At 40.6% G+C, this 18,090-nt stretch overlaps 1 protein-coding gene across 3 annotated transcripts; it reads right to left on the bottom strand.

Annotated features, from left to right (window-relative positions):
• Window positions 1–304: 304 nt before the first annotated feature.
• Window positions 305–17,669, bottom strand: LOC124264878 (4-trimethylaminobutyraldehyde dehydrogenase-like). 3 transcript variants are annotated; one of them, XR_006895281.1, is made up of 11 exons: window positions 17,386–17,475; window positions 15,245–15,423; window positions 13,891–14,036; window positions 13,116–13,245; window positions 11,912–12,156; window positions 9,249–9,356; window positions 7,160–7,279; window positions 6,154–6,342; window positions 4,281–4,510; window positions 2,527–3,139; window positions 2,437–2,451 (listed from the first exon to the last, which is right to left on the bottom strand). XR_006895281.1 is itself a non-coding variant. In XM_046699653.1 (10 exons), exons 2-10 carry the CDS (start codon window positions 15,414–15,416, stop codon window positions 2,932–2,934), a joined length of 1,548 nt encoding a protein of 515 aa, XP_046555609.1. In that variant the 5' UTR covers window positions 15,417–15,423; window positions 17,609–17,669; the 3' UTR covers window positions 305–2,931. The 3 variants fall into 3 exon arrangements, 2 of the variants coding, with proteins under 2 accessions (XP_046555609.1, XP_046555608.1); XM_046699653.1 differs by lacking the exon at window positions 17,386–17,475 and adding an exon at window positions 17,609–17,669 and having other exon boundaries at window positions 305–3,139; XM_046699652.1 differs by having other exon boundaries at window positions 305–3,139.
• Window positions 17,670–18,090: the final 421 nt, after the last annotated feature.

The following is an 18,090-nucleotide window of genomic DNA, read 5'->3' as shown; positions in this document are numbered from 1 at the left end:
ATTTATTCAATACTCAGCTTGCAGCATCACATCAAAACACGGTACTTCATATTACCATATGTTTTCCTGCCTGGCACTCAGTCTTACAGGGATAAAACAAGCACTGGTAACCTTGGGTATCCATCCTACACTGCAGCGCTAAAAGAGACGTAAAACAAAACTCACTCACTACACTGCAGCATGGTGTCACTAGCTAGCACTGTACATGTGCAGTATCTTGACTTGAGCACGCACATCCGCTGTAAGTTCAATTTCTTGACCATCACAGCTGGTGTTAAAACTTCTAAATATTTTATCCCAACAATATTGTTGAAAACAACTTTATTATAGTGTAGAGAAGTACATTTATTAATAACCATATATAAAGTGTGTGCTCAACATCTTTGCCACTGTAAAACAGTGAGCACTTCTTAGATGCAGGGTACATCAGCAAGCTGTATGGATTTCAAGAAAACATTCTGAGAATTCATTCATCCCTGTCAAGACCAAGAAATGTATAAACAAAATACTTTTCAATGCCATTGGTCGTCAAGATACAGACATATCTCCTCTGCTGCACTGCTATGAAAAAAATACATCCAAGAAAGCAAATGTTTTGTAAACCCTCAAAAATGAGGGTATTCCTTTTGGGGAAAATTTAACTTCAAGTGTTCTGATTATAAGTTTATAATGTCTGTATATTTGTGACAAAACCAAACAAATTAGAATCTTTACAAACAAAACAAAATGATTGTATAAAAATGTAAATCACAGAAATCCACATCCCATCTATAGCAACAATGTCTCTGAATATATATAGATAAATGTATTTGGTAATACCTAAACATACCCTACTCACCATACAGATACATCCTTCAGCCACACATGTAACACACGCACTTAACCATGACACCTCACATTGGAGGGCTTAATGTATTTCAGTAATGTGTTGCTATGAAGAACAGCATCACCTTCCCTAATCTTTTCCTGAATGCATCCAAACTGTGCATGCAGATACCAAGTACCTTTATAACAAATATAGATGACATCACTTTTTGTTTGGCAACTTGTCTACAAATGCACCTCAATCAAATTACCTTATCCATGAATTTTGTCATACAAACACTTAACATATGAATATTGGTCCAGTATACAAAGAAACGGAATTACTTGACCTTCAAAGATGGTCACTCAAACATCCCCATCTGAATGATGATATTAATTTCATCCTTCCAAAGTGAACACTTCCTGAGTTACCACAAACATACATTTTTAAATATATAAAATTGAGACTTTTTACTTTGGATATCAGTGACAACGTTTCAGAAACATTCCAGGGGGTCATGTACAACACAACTCATGTACAGAGATGCCAACCACAAAGTGTTGCAAATAGTAGTTTCAAGGATCAAAATTAGTAGTTTGACCATAAAATGAGTAGTCAACTAAATACTAAAAATCATTATGGACTCAGAGAAAGATAATATGACACTAATCAAGAGTGAAGCTTTAATTTCACATACCTCCAACATTACCTCCACATACATTCCAAATTATCAGCATTACGTTTCTTATTGTCGTCTCTTTTTGGCGAAAATGTATCTAATCAACGAAAATATTTAATCCATGAAAATATATGTTTTTGTCTATATATCCGAATGTTAATGAATTTTTGTCAAGTTTCGTAGAATGAGTAGTGGAATCGTATTGGCGTAGTTTGAGGCTAAAATTCGTAGCGACTTCGATAAAATCGTAGAGGTTGGCATCTCCGCATGTATGACGTCCCTAGGTGGAATTCAATGTAACAACAAATGGCACATGCTCTTCACTGAAAGTAGGTCAGTATCCAACCATTGATATCCGAAGAATGTCACTTGTCATTCATATGTATTCAAATATTATAACCACTTGTGCATCATAATTATAAATATCTACATCCATTTGTAATTTGTTTCTAAAACCCTGCATGGAACATTGTGGAAGGGTCTGGCTTGGTACAGATCTTCTCAACTCTTCCTGAAGCCTCCCCAACAAATAGGAACACCAGGACCTTCACATATATATTCTGTGATGAGATAACAAAGATCTTGTCGACAACAATGTCTGCAAAATTTGTGCTTAATAAAAAATAGGTAGTCTATGAAAATGGCATCTTGGATAAAGTTCTAAATTCACAATCGTAGTTAAGGTGAATGTGATATGTGATGATGCACTCCAGATCCAGATCACAATGTAATTGATGGCCAAAATACATGAGAAAGGCACAAGGGCACTGATTATATATATGCTGACATATGGTCACCGCTTTTGGAGGTCACAGTCTCTTCAAGACTCAAATCAATGTCCACAGCTATAGCCTGCTGTTAAAGTTTCCTGACAACCAGCTAGACCTTCAAACCAGCTGGCCAGATCTGGAGACCAAATTCAGACCTCGAGATCAACTGGTTTGACCTCAGGACCAACCAACTAGATCTCAAGACCAACTGCTTAGACCTTGAGACCAACCGATTAAACCTCAAGATCAATCTATTAGACCTAACAACCAACCAGCTGGTTAGGCACAGAATAACTGTCTTGACCTCAAGATCACCTAGTTAGACCTTGAGATAAAACTGGCCTGACCTCAAGACAAATCTATTAGAGCTAAAATCCAACCTCTAGATCAACTGGTTAAATGTTAGACCAACAGGCTTGACTTCGAGATCTACTGGGTAGACACTGAACCAGCTGTCTAGACCTTGAAGCCAAACATCTCGACTTCACGACCAACCAGGTTGACCTATTCAGGCGCATAGCAAGCCAATTTTTTCGTGTAAGCCCGATAGGTTGCAAAGCTTTATATTTGGATAGTATTGAGGGCTTGCCCAACCTTTTCAGCAGCAATCATGTGTAAGCCCGGGCTTTTTTTATAATGGTAGCTACGTCCCTGCTAGTGACCAACTGACCACATACTCAGTATGGACAATCCACATCATTCATCTCCACATACACAGACTTGATCTGACTATAATAGTCCAAGGTGTCCCGGCCATTTTCCCGCCCAATTCCTGATTTCTTGTATCCTCCAAAGGGGACCCCGACGGGGTAGATGTTGTAGTTGTTGACGTAGAGAGACCCTGCCTCCATCCCCGCTGCCACACGGTGGGCCCGACTTAGGTCCCTGAAATTTGTCATCAAATGGGTTATTTGGTTGGTTGGTTGGTTGGTTAACACCACACTCAGCAATATTCCAGCTATATGCCAGCGGCTTATAACTAATCCAGTCTGAACCAGACAATCCAGTGATCAACAGTATATTCGTCGATCCATACAACTGGGATACCATAACGTGTCAACCCAGTCATCAAGCCTGACCACATGCTCCTGGCAGTCGCCTCTTAAAACAAACATGGGTAGCTGAAGAACAATTCTAACCCGGATCTTCATGTCAAAATATGTTACATACACTATTGTGTATCTAGCCTCTGAAATGAGCATATGTAACAGAAAAAATGGTCCCTAACTTAATTTCATAAAATATAATGAACAAAAGCCCAGAGACTTTCTTCATTTTCCTGAAACTGTGGTAATCTAGATTCGCCACATATTTTACACTTGCATTAGCTTTCTTGGGCATATAAGTTTCAAGGTCTGTATGACAGACTAATTATTGTGATGATATAAAGTTCTAATTTACACACTCAACACATAGAGTTACATCTTTATTAATCATGCCTCCTCTAAATTATGCTCAGAACACTCTTACATCACAACTCATTTGTGACGTGAAATATACTGATTTCTTTTGGACCTCTTTTGCATTTTTACAAAGCTACTTCTCAGATATTTATAAACAATCTATCAATATTTAGTTAATGATTACCAATAATAATAATAAATAAGTTCATATTTGTAGCGTGCCTAAATCCAAAATTTGCTCAAAGGCGCAGGTCATAGGCTCGTTTGAACAGGAGGGTCTTCAGATCACTTTGAAATATGTCACAGCCATTGATTTGCTGGATATTTGGCAGGAGTTCAGTCCAGAGTGCTGGGCCTGCTTTGGCAAAACGTCAAGGTCAAGGTTGTGCCGTGTGGTTGCACCTTTCACAGGGTCTGCTGATTTGTGAATGACCAATCTCTTTTATCTATATCGACAGTATCGATCTATATTGCCCTTTATGTATGTTTTGATTACATCGATCTATATACACATTTGCCCTTTATGTATGTTTTGATTACATCATGGAGTGTGTGAAGGCTTAAAAACCTCCGGGAACATCTAGAAATAGACACTGAGAGACAAGAAGTTGATCTTCCCTCACCTGGTAAACACGCCTCCAGCAAGGCCAAACTCTGTGTCATTGGCTCGCCTCAACACTTCCTCTTCTGTGTCAAAGGTCAACACCGACATGACACTACCGAACACTTCCTCACGAACTACAGTCATGTCGTCGTGGCAGTCTGCCAGTATGCAGGGAGACAGATAGTGCCCACCGGCGAGCCACGGGTCAGATACAGACACACGTTCTCCGCCATACACCACAGTAGCACCCTGAACACGTAGGCAAAATCTCAATGTCTTCATTGATAATGATCTAAAAGTGACTTTATCAGTAGTCATATTTGTTTGTTTGTATTGTGTGATATTTTTGCACTCAGCAATATTTCAACTATATAGCAGAGGTCACTATTTACTATATGTAAATAATCTGAACCAAACAATCCAGTGATCAACAGCATGAGCATCGATCTACGCAATTGGGATACAATGACATGTCAACCAAGCCAGTGAGCCTGACCATCCAATCCCGTTAGTCGCCTCCTACGACAAGCTTGGTTTGCTGGAGATCAGTACTAACCTGGATCTTCATGAGTGAGTCAAATTTGAATGGTCATTTCTTCATTACATGTTCATAAATTCCATCATGTTATTCCAAATGCTGTAAGGAACTGTTTCCTTGTATATTGTGCCCCAAAGCATAATTGGCATCCATTTAAGAGTGTTTTGTAGTGCTGGAGCGATTGATCGAATAATTGATCAATCTGATCGATCTCGCTTGTGTCAGCGACTATCGATCAGCTCAAGAGCTTTATCGATATTCATAAAAAATTCATCAAATTAAACTTTAGAGAGTATGTTTCTTATTGTTATGTTTGTTAAATAAAGACATGAACAACAGATGCAGTTTCCTTACTTTTAAAACTGCAACGTAAACAATAGGGCTCGGACGGGTACTCGAATCCGGGTCGGGTACAATTGAAATCGAATACTATTTCTAGGAATTGAGTACCCGGAAAGGGAGAGAACTCTATAATGGCAAGGGCACATAACTTGTCTTTTTCATTATTGCTGTAACACACATTTGCATCATTGGTATTGTCCGATTAATGGAGGTCATTATTAACGACTGTAATATATATGAGCATGAGCAGTGAGGAGTCAAGTTACAGTAACAGCGGTAACGAAAAGTCCTGTGTTTTAACGAGGAAAGCATGTAATGGAGTTACTCTCTATACTTGTTAAATAGACATAAATTAAATAGCCTAAGTTCAGTTTCAGTGTCTTATTGCCATCCTTTCAAGGTTTGTATAAAAATCTCCGTCAAGTTGTGATTGAATATTCAGAAAGTTGACAGAAGCGCTGTATTCCTTACACTTCCGGGTACTCGATTCGGGTAAGTACATGCGGGCACTCGATTCCATTTTTTCTTACCCGTCCCAGCCCTAGTAAACAACATACTCGCCTGAAAGTTTGAAAAGGAAGTATGCATGGTATTAATCGGTGCCTGTTTCGATTGCACAGTGTTATGATTGTGTTCCGTTATAGCCCACATGAGTTTTGTGGTGAGATTTCGATTACAATCTAATACTGAGATCCGATTATCGATCTGCATATTGTGAGCGATAACCAGCACTAGTGCTTGGGAAAAGCACAACCAAGACATGGCAGAATTCTATCATGGTTGGTAAAGAAGTGGTATCAAATCTTTATTTGACCACGATATTGCTGATGACCAAATAGAAGACATATAAGGCTCTGATAAGACATATGTACTTCTACTTTGGAAACTTCAAAGTTTTGAAAATTTACAGGCATCAAGCATCAAGCATCACTAAGTTTTACAAATTATCAATGTAAATCAATGTTTCATAAAGAGGATATCTTCCAGAAAAAACAACAAAAGAAGCTAGTACCTCTTTCTTCGCCCCCTCAACGTACGCCATGACCTTGTCTGCTTGACTGCTGCTGATGGTGGCTCCCACTGTCGTGTCTTCTGCATTTGGATCACCAATCTTCATCTTTCGTGTGCGCTCCACCAGTTTCTCCAGGAACTGTTGGGCAACATCCTTCTGGACAAACACTCGTGTTCCGTTGGAGCACACCTGAAAGACAGACACTAAAATCTAAGGGTATGAATGGAAACGGTCAGCTCACTAACAGAGGTAGAACCCCATGGGCACTCAAGGCTAGAATACCACCCTGGGTCAAGATTTTCAAAGCTCTCTTAGTGCTAAGATAGTCGTAAGTGCCATACTTTAACATTAACTTAACCCGTGAAGGTCCGGGTTAGAATGAACCTTCAGTAACCCATGCTCGTCGTAAGAGGCAACTAACGGGATCGGGTGGTCAGGTTCGCTGACTTGGTCGACACATGTCATCGGTTCCCAATTACGCAAATTGATGCTCATGCTGTTGATCACTGGATTGTCTGGTCCAGACTCGATTATTTACAGACCACCGCCATATAGTAGCTGGAATATTGCTGAGTGCGGCGTAAAACTAAACTCACTCACTCACTAACATTAACTTACGACTATCTTAGCAGTAAGAGAGCTTGAAAAATCTAGGCCCAGGAACCTATGGCTGTGCATACAATGTGTAAACTGCCAGTGTTATCATGAGGGAGGTTTGTTTGTTTCCTGTTTAATGCTACACTCAGCAATTTTTCACCTATAAAGTTATCCCGATATAAATAATCAAGTCTGGAAAAGACAACCCAGTGATCAACATCATGAGCATCAATCTATGCAACTGGGATACGATGACATGTGTCAACCAAGTCAGCAACCCGTTAGTCGCCTCTTACAACAAGCATGGGTTGCAGAAAACCAATTCTAAGAAGGATCTGTATGGGTTTATTGCACCATGGCCCAGTGGCATACTTGTACATGTGGATACCAACCAACTGCATGACTGTACCTGGCCCTGGTTGCTGAAGTTGGCTAACATCGCCCCTTTCACAGCATTGTCTATGTCCGCATCTGAGAAGATGATGAGAGGAGACTTTCCTCCCAGCTCCAGTGTAACATACTTGATGTCCTGGAAACACAGACATTATCACGCCATCAAGGGAACTATTGTTCTTGCTATTCTCAACTAAATCATACCTTAAACAAATAAGCATGCACAAGTATATAACTGTGTATTTGAAAGTGATATTCAGGGATAGAAATACTTTTTTTTCTAAGTGTGCCTTATGGCACCAGGTAAATATTTTAGGTGTACCTTTCAGAAATCAGGTGTGCCCACATGTTTTAGAATAAATGACTGCAGCAAGGATGATGATCTTTTGAAATTTGTTGTCAGAAAACAACAAATGTAACCAGTTTTCTGTTATCACTGATATGTCTTCTGTTTAGGATGGCTTTCTTAAGCTTCATTTGTTCTGCTTTCCCAACACCTTTAATAGCTAAGAATTGTGTGAAGGTTCACTTTTTTCAATATATCTAACATACACAATTTCCTCTTCAATAACTGAACTATCAATACTCCCAACACTCTAAATGAAAAAACAACCAGATTTCTTTACACGAACCATCCTAATTCCAGTGATTTCCTGGGTGATAAAGTCAATAAATGTTTTTACTTGGTTGTCATTTGCATAAGTGTTTTGTTTGGTTATTAAGTGACTAAAGGTGTGTTATGTCTTAGGCGTGCCATAAGGGCACCGAGAACATTTTTTGTCCGTGCCATTTCAATATTTACCGTGCTATGGCACGCTAATATATGGGGTATTTCAAACCCTGTGATATTGCTAATAAATGCATATAATTTATTTTACTGTTCATGTTTTGTAAATAATCAGGGCGCGGTGAGGTAGCCGAGTGGTTAAAGCGTTTGCTCGTCACACCGAAGACCCGGGTTTGATTCCCCACATGGGTACAATGTGTGACGCCCATTTCTGGTGTCCACGCCATGATATTGCACGAATATTGCTAAAAGCGGAGTAAAACTAAACTCACTCACTCTCTGTAAATAATCAAGTTAGGACATGACAATCCAGTGACTGATCAATGAGTGAGTGAGTGAGTTTAGTTTTACTTCGCTCTCAGCTATATTCCAGCTATATGGCGGATGTCTGTAAATAATCGAGTCTGGACCGGACAATCCAGTGATCAACAGCATGAGCATCCATCCGCTCAATTGGGAACCAAGGAAATGTGTCAACCAAGCCAGAGAGCCTGACCACATGATCCCTTTAATCACCTCTTACGACAAGCACGGGTTACTGAAGGTTCATTCTAACCCGGACCTTCACTGGTAGACTGATCAATGAATGCGCATTGATCTACGCAATTCAGATACAATGACATCCATGAACAAAGTCAATAACCCCAACCACTGACCACATATCAGTTATGTTTCAAGACAAGCAGGGCGGTGGGGTAGCCTAGTGGTTAAAGCATTTGCTTGCCATGCTGAAGACCCAGGTTCGATTCCCCACATGGGTACAATATGTGAAGCCCATTTCTGGTGCCCACTGTGATATTGCTGGAACATTGCTAAAAGGAGCGGAAATCAAAACTCACTCACTTTGAGACAAGTTGAGATGCTTGACTACTTTTAACTTTGATGTTCACAGGGAAGTAACAACATAAGCATGTTATCATTTCATGTACAGTAAGAAAGACCATGCAAAGTACATAAAGGCACAGTATTTTTGTTCAAAGTTTGAAAGTTAACCAACCTTTAGATCACAAACATTACTGAATATGCCAAATAAAATCCAATAAAAGATAAACAAATGTCACAGGAACATTCATTGTAATGCTCTAACTTGGTAGCATAACTACGTACCAGTTAAGCTTTTGTCATAGTAATGTAGGAGTGTATGAGATCTCAGAATGTTTGGGTATCACATGGTTAGGGTAAGTGAGTATGGTTTTATGCTATGTTTAGATATATTCCAGCTACGTCACGGCAGGGGACACCAGAAATGGGCTTCATACATTGTACCCATTTTTTAGAATCATGACATGATGAGCCAATGGTTAGAATGGTTACCGACCTGGGCACATGCTTCCATAATGCGGGATCCTGTGGGGACGCTCCCTGTGAAGGACATCTTGGCCACTCCTGGATGCCGACACAGTAACTGTCCAGTCTCCCCTTCACCCTGCAAACACAAGATTAGTGCTTATAATGAGGCACTGATGCTTAACATAGAAAAAAGGATCCGTTATGTGCCCCTACAGCCCATATGAAGCACAGCATAACATCAGTCAGGTGCTCCTATAACTTCACTAGACAACCTTGCAACATCCATCAAGTGCTTCTACAACTTACCTTGATTTAATTGTAACATCTGTCAGGTGCCCCTACAGCTTACCTGAATAACACTGTAACATCTGTCAGGTGCCCCTACAGCTTACCTGAATAACACTGTAACATCTGTCAGGTGCCCCACAGCTGACATGAATAACACTGTAACATCTGTCAGGTGCCCCTACAGCATCCTGAATAACACTGTAACATCTGTCAGGTGCCCCTACAGCTTACCTGAATAACACTGTAACATCTGTCAGGTGCCCCTACAGCTGACATGAATAACACTGTAACATCTGTCAGGTGCCCCTACAGCTTACCTGAATAACACTGTAACATCTGTCTGCCCCCACAGCAGGTCCTGAATAACACTGTAACATCTGTCAGGTGCCCCACAGCTTACCTGAATAACACTGTAACATCTGTCAGGTGCCCCTACAGCTTACCTGAATAACACTGTAACATCTGTCAGGTGCCCCTACAGCAACATCTGTCAGGTGCCCCACCTGAATAACACTGTAACATCTGTCAGGTGCCCCTACAGCTTACCTGAATAACACTGTAACATCTGTCAGGTGCCCTGTCAGGTAACCCTGTCACAGCTTACCTGAATAACACTGTAACATCTGTCAGGTGCCCCTACAGCTTACCTGAATAACACTGTAACATCTGTCAGGTGCCCCTACAGCTCCCTGAATAACACTGTAACATCTGTCAGGTGCCCCTACAGCTTACCTGAATAACACTGTAACATCTGTCAGGTGCCCCTACAGCTTACCTGAATAACACTGTAACATCTGTCAGGTGCCCCCACAGCTTACCTGAATAACACTGTAACATCTGTCAGGTGCCCCTACAGCTTACCTGAATAACACTGTAACATCTGTCAGGTGCCCCCACAGCTTACCTGAATAACACTGTAACATCTGTCAGGTGCCCCTACAGCTTACCTGAATAACACTGTAACATCTGTCAGGTGCAGGTGCCCCCACAGCTTACCTGAATAACACTGTAACATCTGTCAGGTAACCCTGTCAGGTGCCCCTACAGCTTACCTGAATAACACTGTAACATCTGTCAGGTGCCCCTACAGCTTACCTGAATAACACTGTAACATCTGTCAGGTGCCCCTACAGCTTACCTGAATAACACTGTAACATCTGTCAGGTGCCCCTACAGCTTACCTGAATAACACTGTAACATCTGTCAGGTGCCCCTACAGCTTACCTGAATAACACTGTAACATCTGTCAGGTGCCCCTGTCTTACCTGAATAACACTGTTAACAACATCTGTCAGGTGCCCCTACAGCTTACCTGAATAACACTGTAACATCTGTCAGGTGCCCCTACAGCTTACCTGAATAACACTGTAACATCTGTCAGGTGCCCCCTACAGCTTACCTGAATAACACTGTAACATCTGTCAGGTGCCCCATAACACCTGAATAACACTGTAACATCTGTCAGGTGCCCCTACAGCTTACCTGAATAACACTGTAACATCTGTCAGGTGCCCCTACAGCTTACCTGAATAACACTGTAACATCTGTCAGGTGCCCCTACAGCTTACAGCTGTAACATCTGTCAGGTGAAATAACACTGTAACATCTGTCAGGTGCCCCTACAGCTTACCTGAATAACACTGTAACATCTGTCAGGTGCCCCTACAGCTTACCTGAATAACAACATCTGTCAGGTGCCCCTACAGCATCTGTAACAGGTGTCAGGAATAACACTGTAACATCTGTCACAGCTTACCTGAATAACACTGTAACATCTGTCAGGTGCCCCTACAGCTTACCTGAATAACACTGTAACATCTGTCAGGTGCCCCTACAGCTTACCTGAATAACACTGTAACATCTGTCAGGTGCCCCTACAGCTTACCTGAATAACACTGTAACATCTGTCAGGTGCCCCCTTACAGCTTACCTGAATAACACTGTAACATCTGTCAGGTGCCCCTACAGCTTACCTGAATAACACTGTAACATCTGTCAGGTGCCCTTACAGCTTACCTGAATAACACTGTAACATCTGTCAGGTGCCCCTACAGCTTACCTGAATAACACTGTAACATCTGTCAGGTGCCCCTACAGCTTACCTGAATAACACTGTAACATCTGTCAGGTGCCCCTACAGCTTACCTGAATAACACTGTAATGTCTGTCAGGTGCCCCTACAGCTTACCTGAATAACACTGTAACATCTGTCAGGTGCCCCTACAGCTTACCTGAATAACACTGTAACGTCTGTCAGGCGCCCCCACAGCTTACCTGAATAACACTGTAACATCTGTCAGGTGCCCCTACAGCTTACCTGAATAACACTGTATCGTCTTTCAGGTGCCCCCACAGCTCACCTAAATAAAGTTGTAACATCCGTCAGGAGACTCAACAACTTACCTGAATAACATTATAACCTCCATCCAGCAGCCCTGCCTCTCTGTATATCTCCCCCAACATAACGGCTGTTAGCGGTGTGAATGGCGAGGGTTTGAAGACGACGGTGTTGCCGCATGCTAGTGCAGGAGAGGACTTCCAGGCCGCCATCTGGAAGGGGTAGTTCCACGCCCCTATAGCCCCTACCACTCCCAAGGCTTCACGGATTGTGTAGGCAAATGACCCCCCTGCCAGCTGAGTGAACTCGCCTGGAAGAATCACACCAAAACTACTTGCAAACACTGAGGAGCTTAATCTGTGCAGGAGTCCAATATTTTCCTTGCTATGCAATGGTGGAGTTCACTGAAGACAGATGGCAGTAAACTTTCCTAAATGGGAATAAAAAATGACTCATACAATTAAATTTTCATGGGCTAGTGGCTAAACATGTTTGTCTGATTGTTTGTTTGTTTGTTGTTTAACACCAAACTCAGCAATATTCTGTAAATATTTATCTCGGCAATGTGGATAAGATGACAGATGTCAAACAAGGTAGTGAGCCTGTGTTTGGCAGCTTCACTGAGAGTCTCTAGGGCTTCAGTCCTGCCTCACGAAGCACATGTGATACATGTGGTCTCACCTAAGGCAAGTGAGTTTGTTCAAACTTGCCTCTGTTCACCCAGCAGAAAAATGGGTACCCGGTAGGATAAGTCAAGTGACTATTAACGTTCTAGCACCTCACAGGCAGCTTAGGTTATCCAGGGTAATAATAATCAGATTGTAGCACTTTGAGAGTGCCCCTCCGTGGTGCGGAATTCAGCATATTACGAATGCCAATATTATTATTAGTCGCGTCTTACCAGTTCTAACCGGACCTCCACTGTCTGTAACTGAACTCAGGATCTACAGATGCTGAGCAAGAAGTCGGGATGCTTTAGGCTATGATGCACGAAACAAACTTAAGTCTGAGCTTTGACTTAAGAGTTTGTAGTCAAATTTGAGAAACGCAGGAAAATGCATTTGCCAGAATGAACTGAAATCGATATTAACTCATACATAGTGTACAATTTGTGTTGGTGGATACATTACTTGGGTTGTTTGGGCTTTTCAATTTTAAAAATGCAGTTGAGTTAAAAATTCAGCTGTTTCAAATTGTCAAACTCAGTTTGAAATTTGAGTAAAAACTTAAGTTTGTTTCCGAGAAATCGGGCCAGGTGTGTTAAAGTACCTGTTATTGCTGCTGCAAGCCCCCCGTAGTAGTCGATGGTGTCGGCACACCCCTGAATGTCATAGCGAGCCTCCCAGATCGGCTTCCCTGTGTCCAACACCTCTGTCCGTGCCAGTTCCTCACACCTCTCCTGTAACCATGGTATTTTTTACATTACCTGTACCAACCATTTAATCTTTGGAGAGATGCCCAAGCCCACAACAACTATTCATTTCATGGTCACTTCATTTCATCTAACTTTAAGAACTGGTATTCAAATGCATTTATTTTACATCAAACTCTCTATGACAACAAAACAAATATGTAGACATTTGATGTGTGTACTTGTCCCCGAGACAGGACAACCAGCTGCGGTGGCTGAGTGGGTTAGGCGGCTGACGTTGTGTGCTGGCGTTTAGATGCCTGACTCTGAGGGTGTGGGTTCGAATCCCGGATGGGACTCAACTCAACAAAAGTACTCGAATCTGTACTTTCCTAAGAAAGTGTAATCCCAATTATAACATATATAACAATCTATTCCACAAGACTAATGTTTAGTCTTTGAATAAATATAATCCTGATAGAGACAAATGATTCTGTATAAATTGAAAATGAATCCCATTGAGATGGGAGATTCAAAACCTGAGGAAATCTAGACTTGTTTCATTTAGGGCTTTCTCAATGCAGAAAGGGCTATCTTTCCCACTTTTTTCGAAAAGAAAATTGTACCACACAAAACCTTGACTGATTAGATAATTCTAAAATGGAATATTCTGCCCCCAGCCCTAGATCATACCCTAATCAGCTGTGCCGCCTTTCTCAAGACCTGGCCCCTGTCAAACCCTGACTGTCGGGACCAGGACGGAAGTGCCTGTTGAGCTGCTCTGATAGCGCCATCTACTTCCTCCACTCCAGAATTCTGTACCTGCCGCAGAACTTCCCCTGTCAACATAGCACCATTTAAAGTTCAAAGTCCCAAGCTAGGACTCCAAAATTCCAGATTTACATTTTCCAAGATTCAAATAGCGTCATGACTCCCTAAAATTCGGAATTCAATGTTTCAAAATCACACAGAATTGTTTAATACAATTTATGTTCCTAATCTTTGAGATTTACGATATGGAAGCATGATGGACATATCTAGGTTTCCAAACTAAATGTCTTTGGCAAGCGAATGTTCAAAACTGCATTATTTCAATGTTCTTATTTTAAAAATTTACATGAATCTGGATGTTCTTAATGCAATTTGGAAAGTTTATCTGTCATTTGCTGAAGGTCATCCTCGATAATCTCCAGGGCATAGGTTCCAATAAATCTCCACTAGTACCCTGGATGCATCTACGACTCGGCCCGATAATGTTATGATCTCCCTTTGCTGGCTTTTTATCCAATCAGGTGTCTACCTTGGGAAGTTGAGCGTACCAATCACAAGGCTTCTATCATAACTCACTTTCGCTTCTTTTATCTAACCGATTAAACTTGGCAACACAATTGTTGCAGAGGTACTCTGAAAGAGGTAGAAGGAGTTCTTGCATATATTTTTTGAAGGTTTCAGACCTGTCAATTTGTCTGTATCATTTTTTCCCTAAATCTGAGTCGCACAGCGAGCAAACGTTCGCGGCTGCGGCCACTATCTTTGGTGACACTGGCAAGCTCGGTTGTAACAGCTTATCTGATTGGCGACTGTGAGAAAGTGGACCCAGCAAAGGGAGCTAATAAAATTATCGGGGTGAGTTGTAGATGCATCCAGGTACTAGTGGAGATTTATCGGAATGTATACCCTGGAGATTATTGTGGATGGCTGCAGGCTTGAGGCCAAATATCAGCCTCCAAGCAGGTCTAGATAAATTTGTGAACACACTAAGCTGATGTCTATATGGTAACAAAAGCAGGTATGAGTAATAGCCATGCTGACAGTATTGCAAACACTATTCATTTTGCAATATGTTGCAATAGGAATTTTTGGTGATTTCCATGACACTATTATCAACAAATTGGAAAAATATCTTTGCATCACTTTGTATAATACTCACTAAATGTACACAACACACAGACCTGAAACTCTTGCCTAAACATGAAAAATAGAATAACCTTTCTGTAGAACATTTACAAGCAAGGGACCACCTTGAATGCATATTGTGAAATTGCACCTGTAGCAGGATTTATAAGATCAAATCTGCTGGCTTGGTCTCGTCCTTGGGGTTGATCACGCTGACCGTTGACATAGTTGAGTGGCTGCTGCACCTGTGCGGCTGAGCCTGTGACTGTGGTGTATCGGCGTCTCAAACATGTATATATCTGGCCACTTACTCGGAGTCTCATGGTGAATCTGAGGATAAGGATAAACATTATTAAAGGTCACATGCAAGCAGAAAATCAAACATAATTAAAACACAATTATCACTTATTCATGACAAATAATATACATTGCTGATTATGAAAAAAACATATAAACAAAATTATAAGCCGTACAATCGCAAATCAAAAGTGCAATAGTTTGTACTTGGGTTTACTTCCCAAGAAACAAGGCAGCCGGGATACTGAACCCAGTCAGAGCGGGTGGGTGTGCACTCAAGTGTAACGGCTGGTTCATTTGCAGATGCCTCCCTCACGGCTCATTGTGTGTGTATATATAGAGATGTTGGGTTTTGTAAATACATGCTCATTTTTTGTGTATAACATTTTGCAATCAACAGACATCATAACATGTTATGTGTACAAGTATCACACCTGCCTGTCTGTGTAATTACATAATGTGACAGAGACCGAACTCGGGCCCATAAATGAATGCGTTTTGTGTATAGCCTGATAGGTGTTAAGTTCAAATTGCATGTGGTCAGTAATCGTAGTTGTGTATTGAATATTGTCATTAGCAGACAGGCAGGCAGACACATAGGTGTCAATAAAATAGACAGTGAGTTTTGTCTGTGACAACGACATATCTATATCACAGTTAGAAATTCTGTCAACGCTAAATAATGACATTGCTTTTAAGTATCGAACTGAGAAAGTAAGAAGAACGTGTGGTGAAATAGACAAATGAAATTATATAAACAGTTAAATCGGTAATCTACTGTCTTAACATATAAAAAGCTCGCGCCTGTGGAATATCAACAAAACATTAGAAAATAGCTCACACCAAAGCCTTCACCGAGTATTCACCGGACAACCCGCTTCCAAGCTGCATGAACCTATTTCACTGCGCATGTGCTATGAGTACAGCCCAGTGTAGTGCAGCCCAGCTGTTGAAACCACTCTTCCCCCAAGCGCTGGGGGAAAATTAGCGAATCGTTTGAACTCCGATTTCGCGCAGTTTTTTTCATCGCGTTACTTTTCAACTTTATAAGTTGAATTTGCATTTTTGATGATTTGTTTCAGTAAGTCCATACCAAAAGGTATCAGAATCTGCAAAGATGTGTTTTACGTTGCATGTGACCTTTAAATAATTGAAAGATATCTCACTCACTTGGACAGCAAAATAACTTTGTTCCCTTCTAGTCATTTAGAACTTATCATTTTGGAGCAATTCTAGAAAATCACTTCATTACTCAGATATAACATTTGTCTTTACATCACTGGAATAAATTTACAACTGAGATAGATTCTCTGTCATACTTACACAGTCTTATTTATTTCCAATAAAATGAGACATTGTCAATTATTGGTTGGTTAGCTAAATCTCTGTGATGTGGCATAAACATTTTAAAATGTACGAGGGTTGAAATACTTAAGGTGAAAAATCCATACCTATTTTACTCATAGTTTCTTTACTTACATTCTAAAAACATGTTATTGCCTGTTATGCTGTCTACAGTATTACATATTTTCTGTGTGATTTTGCAGATTATAGTTACATGCAAATATTTAAGATTGGATTTAAGTTTAGACTTAAAATATTTTATAAAACCTCTGCACTCCCAGATAGGCATGATATGCACTGTTTCAAGGTTAGTTCATGTTTAATATTTAGCACCACAATGTGACCCACTTGCAATCAACAAGGTCAATATTTATTGTTAGCTGCAGACAGAAACTCGCTTCTTTGCAAAAAGCTTTATACGAAATAAATATAGTCAAAAATATATTTATAACTTCGTTCTTTGAAGGACAGGAGATACGAAATGACCCAGGAATACGAAAGTCAGAATTTGCTTACGAAACAACTTAGAGGATACAAACTACCAGATTACGAAAATACACAATGGTTACGAAACTACTGGGTCAGTAAAGTACTGGGTCAAGAAAATGTCATTTACGAAATGACATAAATGAAAAGCAGAACTGAAGTAACCTGTCGGAAAACCAGTTGATATCAGTATGCTAAACTTGGGGCCTTGGTCTGACCACTACTGGTGGATTTGTGTCACGCACATAGCACTTTATGATTAGTCAAAACCACAGTAGACCTGGACTTGCAGGCTGGTACAGAGTCTGAATATGAGGTACTTTGTAAAAAATGTAAATTCAAAGAGAAAATATGTGATAATTAAGCTTGGAAATTTCCACAAACCTACCCCACATGTAAAGCAGACAACTTTCAAAGGGAGGTAACTTTAACTTTCGTCGTCTTTGTCGTCTTCCGTACCACTAAAACAATACCTTTTCACTGTCGGTAAACGCGTTATTTGTTGAGTGGGAAACCCCTATTACGCCTCATTATATAATGAGAATATATTTTATTTACGCCAATCCTTGTCAACGTGTATCAGATTATTTTCAGAAAACACGTTGTTTACGTCTTACTCACCAATATTCCAGCTACGTGTAGGCGGTCTGTAAATAATCATGTGATCAACATAATGAGCACCGATCTACGCATGGATGCGATGACATATGTGTCAACCAAGTCAGTGAGCCTGACCACCCAATCCCATTAGTCGCCTCTTACGGCAAGTTACTCTACATGAAAAGAAAGTATCTTGAATGTTGTGGAAATAGTGCGTCTAACAATAGAAACTATGTAATGTATGATTATGTATTTATGTGATTTACTCCG

The sequence above is a fragment of the Haliotis rubra genome, unplaced genomic scaffold (genome assembly GCF_003918875.1).
Source record: "Haliotis rubra isolate DU_JTF1 unplaced genomic scaffold, ASM391887v1 Scf95, whole genome shotgun sequence".
Lineage (NCBI taxonomy): Eukaryota > Metazoa > Mollusca > Gastropoda > Lepetellida > Haliotidae > Haliotis > Haliotis rubra.
This window is presented reverse-complemented; position numbering and strand designations above follow the sequence as displayed.

Coding starts and splice junctions, on each gene's coding strand:
- LOC124264878 (XM_046699653.1), bottom strand. CDS start 15,416: ATGAGACTCCGAGTAAGTGGCCAGATATATACATGTTTGAGACGCCGA. Junction 7,280..9,248: donor TTATGGAAGCATGTGCCCAG/GTCGGTAACCAT, acceptor CTGTGTTTCCAG/GACATCAAGTATGTTACACT. Junction 4,511..6,153: donor TTGAGGGGGCGAAGAAAGAG/GTACTAGCTTCT, acceptor CTACGTGTTCAG/GGTGCTACTGTGGTGTATGG.